Source organism: Branchiostoma floridae, chromosome 8 (assembly GCF_000003815.2).
Source record: "Branchiostoma floridae strain S238N-H82 chromosome 8, Bfl_VNyyK, whole genome shotgun sequence".
NCBI classification, from domain to species: Eukaryota; Metazoa; Chordata; class Leptocardii; order Amphioxiformes; family Branchiostomatidae; genus Branchiostoma; species Branchiostoma floridae.
In genome coordinates this window covers 17,607,089-17,621,687 of record NC_049986.1, presented here as the reverse complement: position 1 = coordinate 17,621,687, position 14,599 = coordinate 17,607,089, and the positions used below count along the sequence as shown (strand labels likewise).

At 39.0% G+C, this 14,599-nt stretch overlaps 1 protein-coding gene across 37 annotated transcripts in view; it reads right to left on the bottom strand.

Annotated features, from left to right (window-relative positions):
- The window catches only part of LOC118421631 (spectrin alpha chain, non-erythrocytic 1-like), a 70,542-nt gene that overhangs the window by 55,478 nt on the left and 465 nt on the right, over positions 1-14,599 (bottom strand). For 34 of the 37 annotated variants that reach the window (XM_035829029.1, XM_035829001.1, XM_035829006.1 and 31 more), the window contains exons 2-9: positions 6,415-6,564; positions 5,362-5,457; positions 4,924-5,049; positions 4,218-4,334; positions 3,449-3,661; positions 2,987-3,078; positions 2,292-2,436; positions 504-536 (exon numbers count right to left, since the gene is read on the bottom strand). In XM_035829029.1, coding sequence (XP_035684922.1) covers positions 504-536; positions 2,292-2,436; positions 2,987-3,078; positions 3,449-3,661; positions 4,218-4,334; positions 4,924-5,049; positions 5,362-5,457; positions 6,415-6,564 — 972 coding nt within the window. The remainder of the gene's footprint in view (positions 1-503; positions 537-2,291; positions 2,437-2,986; positions 3,079-3,448; positions 3,662-4,217; positions 4,335-4,923; positions 5,050-5,361; positions 5,458-6,414; positions 6,565-14,599) is intronic. The other 3 variants (XM_035829005.1, XM_035829038.1, XM_035829037.1) reach the window with 1 other exon arrangement.

Sequence of the window (14,599 nt, the reverse complement as noted above, 5' to 3'; positions counted from 1 at the left end):
TTCTTCCTTTAATGACTAACATTGAGTAATGACCAAAAGAATACAGTGGAAATTCCACCAGCCAAAATTTCAAGGTCTAAGAAACTTGGAAGCTCTCTTTTGTTAGCAGTTATGTTAAATTTTGTACTGGAAAATAGCTTGGGTTGACTGATTCAGTGATTGAGCCCACAAGGTAATTATACTGTAAGTGTGCTGCACTGCAGAAATGTACAGTATACACTCCTGTGAGACTTTCTGAAATAACTTTAGAGCCTTTGATACAAAAGGAAAGAGCATTTCAGATACATGTATGCGCCACTTCAAAATTGTAATCTTTCCTTTTATTAAGTTTAACGCCTTGGTTTTTGTAGCAAAAATTAATTCATCTGTTGGATTCTGTTCCTCATAACAAACATTTTCAAAGATGTTGCACATTGCTGAAGGAAACATTGTCCTTTAACAGAGGTTTATAAAGACGAGCCATGCTTGGAGGAGTTACTGAAGAGTGGTACGAGACTCAGTACCCTAGCTGTTCCCTGCTGCAATACCAGACTCATCTGGGCACAAGAGAGGGAGAAATGGGTGATTCCAAGCATGTGGTGCCAACAGAGAAACCAACAAAATCAACCCTCACTTGCACTTGGTAAGGACTTACTTAGGCCCAGGAAATATAAAGCTGTGTTTCCAATCACTGCCCCGAAAAATTTGTCTGTGCGAAGGAATCCCGAACAAAGTACGAAGGAATTTTTCTTTCAGATTTTAGCATGTCCTAATCCAATTAATCACAGTTGACAACTGAAATGCGTCTTACCATAAAGCATACATACACTTGTACTATCATTTCATCCCTTAGATGTAAGAGTCATACTTCTATATTTTTTGCCAGCGGACGGCGCCCCCAAAAAAGACTACAGTTGGCAGGTTTCTGCTAGTGTCAGTTGGGTAAACAGAAACACAACACTTTTTCCTTGGCCTTACTCACATCACAGCTTTACAAAGTACAAGTGAGGCTATTTTGTTCCACACTGAAAGCAGGAACTCAAGATTGCTGAATGCACTTAGTGTGTATTTCCATTTGAGTATATGTAAAAACAATTGAAATTGAAACAAAACACTTGTGGGTAAGTGACAAAGGTAATGTCTACAATTAAGTGCACTTTGTCCAAGAAATGACTAATTCCAAGAGAGGTCCAACAAATTTTGTGTATCATCTGTATGATATTGTGGCAACATACATGTTGTGTATAATGGGGGAGAAGGATTTTACACATAGACACATAGACTTGGAGAAATAAGGGTCATCTTCCTGCAAGCTGTTCAGCACTCATTCAACAATCTTTAATGAACCTTATTGCTTGTAGATGTAGGTTGGAAGGACAAGGTTTACTTCTTGAGATGCAGGTGGAACATGGAGGAAAGTTACAAACACACCGGCTTCACACCATACATTAACAGGGCAATATGAAAATACTTTTCTTGTAAGATATTTCAGTTTTTCAAGTCAACAAAGATTTCAAATCTTGATAAATTTCAACACAACCAAAAAAACAAGCTTTCATTGAAGTAAAACATTTTGGGGTTAATGAAAGATAGGCCAAGTAGATTGCATTTCTAAGTATGGTGTGAAAATCACTTGGTGAGGATCCAGCTTTAGTTTACCACTGTGGATTTCAAAGGGTGACAAGTAGAAGCTGAAATAAAGCATGTTACAAGCAAGAAAATTCTAATACAAAAACACACTAAACACACTGCATGAAATGCATCTTATAGTTATACCTTAATGTCAAAAAATAATTTTTCATTTCTTTTTTATTTACCTAACCAGTTTTAAGCATGCCTGAGTATAAATTTAACTCTGCAGACAGAACTTGTAACAAACAAGCATTAGAATTCACTACACCATACTTTGCAATTACGAAGGCATTACAATTTTACAGTCAATACTTAACAGTACAATAACAAATATCTCCCTTGAAACTTCCTGTAAAAATGTCCCAGATTTGTCTACATTATACAATTGGAAAAAAGTAACTCCGTAGAATAACTCTTCAATCAGCGACTCTTGAAAACACGTAAACCATGTACCTCCGAATTTCCATGGTGTACTGAGCAGACACCAAAAATTTAGAGGTACATGGTTTAGGATTTAGAATCAGTGTTTTCATGAGTCACTGATTGAAGAATCATTCTACTAACTTACTTATACATGACTGATGAACCTTAAAAGTGGCACATTGATGATTTTCTTGGTTACTGTTACACTGCCATTACCCATCCAGTATCATGCACAAAAGCAGAGACGTAGTCCGTACCTTGTCCTCGAGAGCAGCGAGGTCGCGCTCCACCCCCTCGTGCTTACGCTGCAGCGCCTGCACCTCCGGCAGGTCCTTCCCGATATCCTCCGACGACAGCGTGCTGTCCTTCTCGTTGATCCAGGAAACGGTCTCATCAGCATCCCTGGGGAAAGATTCAAGAAATTTTTTAGCACTTTTTGACCATACAAGTATTTATCAATCAGTTCAGTTCATCCTCATATGAGGTGCCATTAACAATGTCTAACCATGCATCTCTATCTAGCATGGCGGCTAGCAGGTTGTAGTCCTTTAGACCGTCCTCCTCCTCCTCCAGAACTTTCTTGAGTGTCAGGTTAGGTCGTCCCCTTTTTCTCTTTGCGTCAGGTTCCCAGAGGAGAACTTTGATTATATTTATCAATAATATCACACAATGTTTGGTCCCCTCCCTGTTGAGTGTTATAGTCAATGAACAGTTACCTGATCTACTGCCATGGTTGAGTGCAAAAAATGGACTTTCCATGACAAATCAAGTGACAAAGCCTTCTAAATCTACAATGCTTTCAATATCTCTTGATTTCCTCAATTCAAATCTTTTTTTTTTCTTCATTGGACACTGTCTTTGCAAAGGATTGTTGTACGAGTGCCATGAAATTCAAAATAGGACAAAAGTGAAACAAATACATTAACACCAATGGTGAGTCAGACAGGGCTACCTGTTGAATCTCTGTATCTCTGCTGCCCCGAACAGTTTCTCCTGACGCTCCAGGGACAACTGCTTCAGCCGCTGCCAGGCTGCGTTCACCTCCTGTTACATGAGGACAATGGGAAAACCTCAGTAAAAACAGCAAGGTAGATTACGCAGACTATACACTTGAAAAATGAAATCTCACGTTTAACACTTTCCATGAAGACTACTGGACAGATGGCCACAAAATAATGGGTACATGTTTAGAGCAACAGAATGGGATTGGTTGGTTTGTTTGGTTTGGTTTGGTTTTGGTTCCCAACGTAATTACGTCACAATACAGCAGATTGAGTTTGGATTGCACTGTCTGTCTAGTTCATACATCACCGATAGTATTTGATTCATTCTGTACTGATGAAGACGACAGATTGTCGTCGAAACATTTACTGAAGAAGGTTGTGTTGCAAAGAAGTGTTTGTTCAGTTCGTACCTCTTGTTTGTTGCGGATCTGCTCTACCTCGGGATGTTCATCGTTGACCAGTGAGTCTGCGGTGTTGTTGACATCGTTGATCTTCTCCTCGTGAGCGGAGAGGTCCGTCTGGAACTCCTCAAACTGTTTCTGCAGGACTTCCACGTGCTCCAAGTCTCGCCCTGTCTCAACAGCACTGGCAAACGTCTCCTTATCCTTGATCCAGTAGTTCACCTGAAGGAACAGCAAAGAGTGGCATGTTTTAAGCACTTTCTTTCAAGTCACACACAAAACAACAGTCAGCTTAAATACATATTATCATTTTGAACAAAAAATAACTTTAGCATGAAAGTTCGTTACAGTTGGTACTCATACATAATTCTCTTACATAATGAGAAAAAAGTAACTGTTCTCCAACTCCAGAAATTTTAACATCTGAATTTTCAGCTAAATTTCTTGGTCTTCTCCAGCTATCTGGCCCGAGTACTGTAGACACAGAATTTTTTTCATTCATGACCCCTTCATCAAAATTCGTGTGAGTAAAATTTCAGCTGGAGAACAGTTTAATTTTTCTTGTAAAACTTTCTCAAGGCCATCACTGCTAATTAAAAACATTTTTAGGAAAGTAGTGACTGTGTCACAAAACTCTATTCTGGTAGGAAAAATTGATAGTCATTTTCATTGTTCCAGTGTTGAAAATCATACCAAAAATATGATAGCAATTGTGACAATCACATTGAAAAGATGATAAGTGTATGAATGACAAGTTGCTATGGAAACCGGAGCCCACCTCGTCACACAGCCGCAGGAACTGCACCAGCTTCATGGCCTGCATCAGTTTGACTCCCTTGTCCGCTAGCTTCATCATCAGCAGGTCCCACAGGCGATGTAACTCATCCAGGGTAGCCTGGGAAGGGGGGCAGTGGGTTAACATACTGTACAAACTTTGAATAAAGTATACCATTTACTTTATGCTATGATATATATAGAATACAACACGGTGTATTCCGTATCACTCGAGGTACCAGCCCGACCGCGGGAAGGATCCGACCCGCAGGAGGGCTGGGACCGAGGGTGATGCAGAATACACCGTATTGTATTTTATTTGTGTCTTACCAACCTGAGAAAACACATGTTTCGATGCAAAATGCACCGGAAGTTGAGAAAATGTTGTGTCCTCGAACAAAAGATTGTAATAACAGCAATTCTAACGTCCGAATCCGGTATTCGAATTTTCAACCGTGCCATATTCGGCCTGTTCGAAATAGTTCAACTTACTTGAATGAAACCTGTATGATATAATTTAGAACCCGTGTGATACAGAAAGTTATCGCACGGTCCGAAATACCTGTATTGAACATTTTCGCGGCCCAGGTATGACATAGATCAAATTGTCAGCAACTGCTACCTGAATCAGATAGATTCTGGTAATAGCATACATTTCACATTGACCGCAATTGGCTTGATACATGTATTAGAGATCATTTCTGTCTTACCTGGATGTCTTCTGAGCGGAAGTGGCTCTCCGAGATCATCTCCTGGCCGGTGGTATCCAGCACCATGATGGCGTTGCTGTTGGCCTGTACCTCTGCTTCAAACGCCTGGTGTTTCTGTAACTTACCCTACAGCAGAGGAAAAAAACATTCAGCTATACAAATACACACTGTTACATACAAAATACAGTGCAGGGAACAAGAACTAGGGGTTTTCTACAACTTTCAGTGGAATTTTCAGTTGATAACAAACATCTTTTTTTCTTCAAAATTTTTTCAAATAAATATCATGTAAAATAAATATCATGTAAAATATCTCGACTTCACAACATACTTTCTTCTTGATCTGTGAAACTGAATGATATTCTTAATAACTCCACTAAATTGTACGATGCAAGCAAACCAATTCTTTTGTCAAAGAAAATAATGTCATGTATGTACCTGAAGGTTGGTTGGGTCCTTGTAACTCTCCTCTGCTGCGATCTGTAGTTTCTCCACGATCCATTTCTCCAGTTCATCTGCATCCCGCTTGAAGTACTGAAATTACACAAGCAATTGTAAAGGTAAGAGACAGAACAGTTTAAAACTGAGCTTTACTGCACTGCACTAGTCAGGGCTCGAAATTCGTGGGTGCACCAAAAAATCTTTGGGTCACCACTTAAATTTGAATAGTAACCTAATAAAAAACTTAGTTACGATTATCAAATTCTTAAACACGTACCATGACAGACATTTTTATTATCTTTCTAACACTTAGATGTCAAGAATATGATGTATACTAGTATACTTTGATATCTTACATACATAAGCGCAAGAAAGTATTTGGGTGCACTCTGTGCACCCACAGAAAATAATTGGGTGCACAGCTCCAATTGTGGGTGCACCTGGGTGCACATGCACCCAGTATTTCGAGCCCTGACTAGTGTATGGTTCATTAGAGTAAGTCCAGTATAGCCTACCAAATCAAGAACGTTCATTAGGGAAATGCCAAAGTCTGAATAACGTCAGCTATAACTTATGTCTACTACCGTAATTGTAAGGGTTCAAAATAGTGTTCCTTTTCATTTGTTCAAATGTACTATTCTTCACCCTTCAAATGCACTATTCTTTACCCCTTACATTGGTAACTTAACAACCAAAATAGGCTGTACTTTAAAAAAACTGTCAATCAGTGGTTCCATCATTTTTCACTCCTGTGATCCTATGTGCAACAAGCCACACATCCTCGAGTACTGAAATATTATTATAGAAATGTTCACAGTGGTTTTATTTCCCGGTTTTCAAGGTGGCCGCTTCACCGCAAACTCATAGCAGCATCAAAATCATCAAGAACATTTTTCCATTACAGTATCTGACTACAGTATTATGGCGCTAGCACAAACTCAAAACCACTGTGAACACATCATTTTCCCATCATTTTTCAGGGCTGAAACAGGACACACTGCATTTTCTTCCTAGGCTTAACTGCATTTATGTCATACTCATCCCACTCACCAAGTATCGTCTGGAGTCCTGGAGTCTCTGCCGACGGAAAGCGACGGCATCCTTGAACTGGCTGTACCGGCCGAGCACCTCGTCACGTCGAGCCTGGATGTCCTCGACCGTCTCGAGGACCTTGGGTCCCTGACTTTGTACGTCGGTCATCTGGGAGGTCAGAGGTCAAAGTTCAGGTTACAACCTTACAGTGAACATACTTGCTATGTATTAAAAGTTTAACTGTACTTACCAACATTTTGTACAAAGTTAGACAGTAAGTTCTTTTCAAATGAAACCAAATCCAAACATGAGTCTAAAATTAACACTCGACTGAGTTGACAATAAGCAAAATTGCCCCACAGTTTGTAATTATCTCTTCATCCTGAATCAAAGCATCTTTTTTGCCTTGCCTGAAGGTTTAAAATTCTAACACACCGGTAGCATAGAACTTTCATAAGGCCATGAAACGGCTTTTGCAACTTGGCAAAGAAGATTTCTGAGATATGATTTACTTTGAGACTTACATATGCCTTGAGTACTTTTAATAAGATTTACTTTGATTTTCAAAGTTATTCACTAAAATCATAAAGTAAAAGCGCTTTTATGTTTTGTTATCAAGGAAGCCTTCTTCCTTATCTCAATGCACCATATTTTCCCCAGATTGCACTGCAATTTCCTGCATAGCCATACCATCAAGTTGAATAAACCACATGCACAAAGCCCGCCCTCATGGCATAGCTTGACAACAACCCATTTCTATTTCTAACTGGAACTCTACGTAAGAATATTATATTCCATACAAGGTGCATTCTTCACAATCTCTTCCACACATCTGTGCAAGAAAAGCCTCCAACTTCTATTACTATAATTCCCATAAAGCAGATTAGTACTTTAAGTTCTGTAAATTGGAGGAAAATTGAAACTGCCCCCCAGAGGGCAGTATTTGTATACCTGCCAACTTTTACATTAGGGATTGATGTCAGTCAGTCTGGGACCTGTGCCAAAAGATCTGATTGAAATTCACCTGGGAATTACTTTCAGCGACCCCAGGGGCCTACATGGGGGTCGAAAGGTGCATTTACCTGGTATGAACATAAGTCTAACCAACTTTTGCAGCTTTCAAGTTTCACAATATTCTACAACATAAAAAAAAAAATAGGGAGGCTGTTAACTATTTCTTATCTTAGACTATAACTAACAGATATTTGAACTGCCAACATTTTGGCTATAAATGTACTTTCCCCATGACGGTAATGACAAACTACATATACACGTACTAGAAGGCTTGCAGGTAAAATATTACTTCGCTGCGTCTTGAAAAACATTTTGATAAATCTACACAGGGAAAAGGCAAAGCCTGAGATATGTCCAAAAAGATAAGACATCCAGGCGGAACATTTATCTTATCCATGAATCTTCACTTATGTGTATTCCCTTCAGTTATTTCACTGATCGGTTAATACATGTGAGTGAAGTTTAAAGAACCAAGAAAGTACATGAATTCTCTCATGGTCAGACCTTTCAGATAGCATCCATTATCTTAAACCCTTGAATGTGAGTGAGGGTGAAACATATTCTTCTCTCATGTACATTACATTCTTATCATTCACAACGGTCAGATTGTCCAAATCTATGATTTTTTCCCTTGCACTCAAGTCCTAGCTCTACTTGACTAGCCCTTAAAATACGTCAATGTAGCACTTTAAAGCTACACCTTTTCAAGCTAATGTATTCACCTTCACAGATATTTTTCCAAAGCTTACACAAAACCCTTCCACCAAAATCCCCATCCACACATCAGTATTCACTACAGACTTTTCTCTGTTGGGCCATGTCCAAATCAAATCTGACTTGCCATGACTTTTCCCAGGGGCTAGGCTATGACTCTTCCCCTGGGCATGTCTATGCCATATGAGAGAACCCAGGGTTATAACTCAGGGGTAAGACATGGACTGCTAATGGCACAGTGACGCACACAGTCTTGGCACCCTTGGAGTATTTATTGATCACAACTTTGCAGCCAACACGAAGTCAAATCACAAGGGTGTTTCTGGACTCCCACATACACTCAGCTTATTGCAAATGCCATAATAAAACATAAAGTTTCTGAACATAACAACATGCAAATACAATGCTTTTTTTCAAGCACAATTAATTATAACAAAGGTTCAAACAAAAAATAACATTAAACAACAGAATATCCAAATTGCCTGACTATAAAACTTGACAGTCATTTTTCAAAATGAATATGATATCCAATTTATCTGTATGAACTCCATGTAGTGGAAAGTATCATATAGCATTAACTCTCATACTCATAGACATTACAGCAAAATTTCTTAATCAGGATGCCCAATTTTCATAGATTTTCTTGAATTCTGTACTATAAAGTCGCACCGCTCCTTTGAAATGCCCTCATACATGTGTTATGTGCCTCTATACCCTAGAAAAACCCTGCAGTGTTCCCCTAAACTGCAATCAATCACGCGGGTTTAGATATGCCATTGACATTTCTGTACTTTTACAGGGTAGGTCAAGTCGTGAAGGTTAACGCCATTGGCTGGAATATAAAATACTGCATGCTGCATTTAACATCATTCCAGGAAAGGGGTAAAAATGCGGAAACCACATCATTTCTACAGAATGTATACTTCAAAATCATTAAGCTCCATTCGTTTTTAAACTTTTAAGTCAGGACCTGAAATATCCGACTGCAGCCTGGAAGCTGAGTTGAAAAAGATCAATCTGAACAACAAACACGTGCATGTGACATGAAGATGAACATTTCCAGACTAAATCGTAAATTCTCAGAAATCAAAACTAGAATATTTGTATTCTAGTCCTGTAGAACTAGAAAATGTGACCAGGCAAGCGTTATCAAGATACACGACATCTGTAATAGGTATCTGAAACAGATACGCACGCTGCCATTACTTTCCAATAAAGAAGTGGGACAGTCCTATAACACCAATTCCAGCAAGGTGACATTTTTACACCAGGGATCATAACATCTATAATACATCAATAAAATATCCAACATGCAATCTTAACTTTCATTAATCCATGTTCAAAATATGTGACAGTAATTTTAACACACTAGTATATCAGTGCCATGCTTCGATGGGTGAGACAGTATTTTAAATACCAGTCTTGTATTCAGCACCAGGGCCAGACACTGCCATCTAGAGTTACTTACAGAGACACGGTCTGCGTTGTTCTTAACTGGGCATGATGAACCATACAGTGCTACAAGGTAATGTGTGGTACCAGTCATAGCCATAATGGTAACATACATGTGCTGATCCATGACATGTAATTCACAATTATTGCAGCTCATTTTTTGTAACAAAAAAAAAATGATTTCTAATCTTAGAATCAGGCATAATAATTTCTCGTTTCCACAATTCTGTTCATGTCGGTTGATCACAAACGAAATTAGGTTTTTATTGATTAAGTATCTTGATAAATCAAAAGAACAAACCAAGCCGATATGAATGCCTACAGCTATACAACACATCACACATACACCAAGACATCTTAACCAAGACATCTTACATGTGGTGAGGAGGTGCCAGAGGAAGGAGACAAATCCTTGGTAGGAGAGATAGATGACAAGGATCAGACAGATGGCGAGAAGAAACAGGTCAGGATGGTCCTCCAGGAAGGGGCACCCATGTACCATCAGTGCCGGCTTCACCAGGGATACAGCTGTGCAACCTGGAGTCCCTGACGCAAGGCGTCTCGCCGCTCACCACAGTAAATGAAGGCAATCAATTCACGTAGATTGAACCGGCACAACGCGGTAATATGGACCAACACCCCTGCTGCACGTGTGTGAAAATCCTCTCCATGATTTGATGACGAAAATTGCTGTCTGCTTCACCTGTGTGACAAGGCCAACACACCCATGCAGGTACCAAATCCTTCACGAGTTCAGGCTTCAAGCTTGCCTAAGTAACTGGCCCCTTGCTTCTCTGCTTACAGCTTGCCAGCCAGCACGACTCTTAGCTAATGTTCCAGAATATACTATGGCTTGGAGGCTTGTTGACTTGGAAATAATCTTGCCCCTTTTATGATGAAAGCATCGCTTCTAGTTTGTCGCAAAACCAAGAGTATTACTCCATTAGAAATTTACAGCGTCAAATATAACACTGTTGTATACTTCACTGCAAACACACGAGTCTTGGAGAGGCAGTTTTGTCTCAGGTGCGCTCTTAGATTAGTACCAGCCAACCTTGGGTCTTCCAGACTTCATTTCCTCCCAAACCTCTTGAACCTTGAAGAAGCCACCTGGCCACCCCCGTCTGAAGATGGACCGGTCCACAGATCCCATCTACTATTAACAAGCTATCAGGTGCATATATTCCCATGGCAACAGAGTGCATAAATCTCTTTACGGTCGCTGCATTGTGAGTGCTCTCGGCGTGAAGCACACAATCTCAGTGTACCAAAGGCTGCTTCCCAGCGATACAATTCGCAAGGCACCAGTAAAATAGCCATATAAGATAAAATCCACGCCATGGTGTGAATGGAAAAGTTTTACTTCTTCTTTTTACCCATTAAATATGTTTGATGGCTGGACAGGAGGTAGCACAAAGTGTGATTGGAAGTGAAAAGCTTGGCAAAGATGTATTTATACCTGACTGGTACAGGTGGACTGCCTCACACGCATAAAGAAAGGCATGATTCATACATACATAGAGATCAAATGCAATGTATTATACCAATTTCACCACAAGTGTTTCAGCTTGTGATTCTAGGTACAACAATGTTCTGCATTTAATTTGCAAAGAATTATTCTATGAACGCTCTTGGATTGGAGGGTGGCATTAGAAGCATGTAAACGCCACAGCTGCAACGTTCCAAGAATTTCCAGAATTTTCTTTCACTGGAAAATTGCAAGTTCCTCAGCTGAATATGAATGCTACACTGAGTCACGCTGCAGGGACACCAGTCAAATTTTCGATTCTGTATAACAATGTTTTCTTTATACTATAGTATAGTTACACCATTTTTTCTGCTTTTAAATAAACTGAGCTTTCTTTTTTGGTTGATCAATTTTTATTGAAGTAGTGCATACAGTTATTTCCTCAACGACTGGGGATTTTTTATTGTATATAAAGCTAACGCAAGTACTTGCTTGTCTGTGATATATGAATGTAATACAAGGTGAAAGTACGGTAATATCCAAACTTTTCGATTTTGGTTTTGCACTGCTAGTTTCGGTGCATATACCTGTTATAAGCCATTATGAATATGACGTGCATTTCATCAGTATTCTAGCCCTAAACTCTGATATTGGCACATACTGTGCTGACGTCAGTTCTCATGTGTATCTATGTCTGCCTGGGGATGTAACTGGATGGGTTTTAAAGCCTACGCCCGAGCTTCACATCAATCATAGCTCAAGACATCATTTCCTCAGGCTTAAGGAAATGGGTATCGCGCTACTTTTCATGTGTATATACCGACATGCTTCTCAATCTTTGTCATATACATTTTGTACACGTGTATCCTTATTCCAAAAGGCAGTGATTTTGAGACAACCATGCGCCCCAGAAATGGTAGGCCATTACATATTGTTTGTTTTTACAAAATGTTAAACTAAAAATGTTGATTTTTCATATACTTGTTGATTTATTTGTATCCACTTCTTTCTTTACATGTAACAGTAGTTGTAAAACTAAAAGACCTTCTTGCAGCATATTACTTTTCAACAAAGATTATAAATTTCTTGGTGGCACATCTGATGCCAAAGCTCTGCAATATTATACATAGTCTGTGGTATAGAATTAACCACAAGATTGATCTTATTCTAGTTTCTCTACAGGCGATATAAATTTTTATGATTCTTTTGTCACACATATAAATTACATGCATATTAATTGGAGACAATCTGTATGTTCCAATCAGCCTTCCTATTCAGAATCAGACTAATCAACACCGTACGTCACAGAACACTGCAATGACGCACGTCCTCAATATGACGACCGCCCGAACAATCCTGCCAATGAGAATGAATTCCTGTTGAAAGTGGCTCCCTAAACAGACCGTTCAGTCAAAATACACGTACCTTCTAGCCATGTCATTGATTTTGGTCTAATGCACTTCAAATGGGGGCCTGCCCTACTCTGGGTTTTGTATATTCTGCAAACGTCAGGAACAAACAAATCTTTTTTTTTCAAACAGCTCAACTTTGAAGTTGCCATAGCTACACACTTAACATTCATTATTAATCTTATTGGCAGTAGTCTAATTTTCAGCTAAATGCTGGGGAACAGTGGCATACACTAATATTTAGTATATAATATATCATCATTATGCATGACAATCGTACTATTAATTTTCCCTCTCTTTCTATCATGTACATTTGCACATGGACAAAGCATTTTTTTTAAACCAACAAAGACAAATGGAGAGCACTTGAACTTGAAGTCAATCAAATAGTTCTGTTGTACTAAATCAATTCAGCAAATATGTACTTAGTAACTTAGTAACTCAATAAGTACATGTACATAATAGGTACCCTGGATAATGTTGGTAGTGTTGGCAAAGATGGAATTTGGGGTGAAAAAAATGACCCCAAAACAGGCCCTGCAGAAACAGCTGTGAAAATACTGCACTACCCAAGTATGGCCCCACTGACCAATACTGGTAGGACTGGGCTGGGTTCTATCGGACAGCATTCATCACATCTGACTGTCCTGCATACAGACGTGTGTGCAGCATGCTAATGTTTAACATTACACTCAGTCTGGTAATTACAACTTTGTACCTACTATTGGTGCCAAACTACTATTGGTTTCTATGAAGCCTTTCTATTCTAATGGGTCAAAATGTATTTTTTTATGTGAAAAATTTTGATGTAGACAACATGACAGATTTTTGGAAGGAATATCTTTACATATCATGTACAAAATCTTGACGTACAAATATAAATTTGTCTACAAAAGGCCCCCTTAGTTGTGTAAACAGTCCACATTGCACCACACCCCATACATACTGCATCCTGTATGTACTACTGTATGTGGGTGTGTCCCTGAACAGTCCAACTGAACTACAACAGTACATTCCCCTATCACCAAGTCAGTGTATAGGAATGGCACAAAGACAAAGACATAACAGTGTAAACGTAATTGACCAGTGCTCATTCCTAGTTTACAGACAGACAAAAGTCAATGTTTCAGACATGATTTTATGTTCTCAGACAAGGATTATGTTGAGACTATTGCCTAGTATTGGTGCATGTATTACATGTAATTGTAAAAACTCAAGATGGAATTCTCTTTTCTATAGTAGCAAGAGCTAAGATGCAACATGAGTGGTTAAGGCATGACCGTGACAAACCCACACATTGACACATACCTCCAAAGCTTATACTGTTCAGATTCAGATGCAGTCCTTCAATACTTATACACACTGTACTATCGTACATCAACAGTTAACTCTGTTCACAGAAGCTTCTCTAGTGCTGAGTCCTTTGTACTGATATATATAATGTATGCCTTTTAATTTTATGAGTAATATTTTCACTATTATTATGAGTAATATTACCACACAGATATATCCATTTTAACCTTGTACACGTAAGACTATAGATATGAAGTTTCAATTGATAACAAAACTGACAAACTTCACAAAGATTTCATCACAACACTAAATAGCTGCATCATTTGCAGGAAATTTCCACAAAACTGGCACTAATAAGTAATATATAGTACAGACATGCCAACTATGCCTAAGTACAGAGGCATTAAAAATGCTTTATTGGCATTCCTTTCTTAGAAGTAAATATCGCAAAAATCTTGAGCCCATTCTAGAGAAATATTTCCCTCGACACACACCCCTGTGTGAACCTCTCACTACATCACCAGTTTGTGACTGTCTGGAGATCTAATTTGGGACCAGGGGTGGACCACTGACGACCGACATGACTCGCATACAAAACATGCATGAGGAATGCAACTCTGGAAAAAATGTCATATTACACACTTAACCAATCCCTTGATCAGTCAAATCTTTGGTTAAGATAAATAAGGAGACAATATTGTACGTCAGGAATATACTTAGAGTTGAGAAAATGTGTATATAGGGCAGATATAAAAGGCAGACGTGGAAATGACCCAGTAGCTAATTTTATCCCTCCCTTGGGACTGCAATAACAAGCCCAACCGCTAGGAGTGCCCTTGTTCATCCCGACATT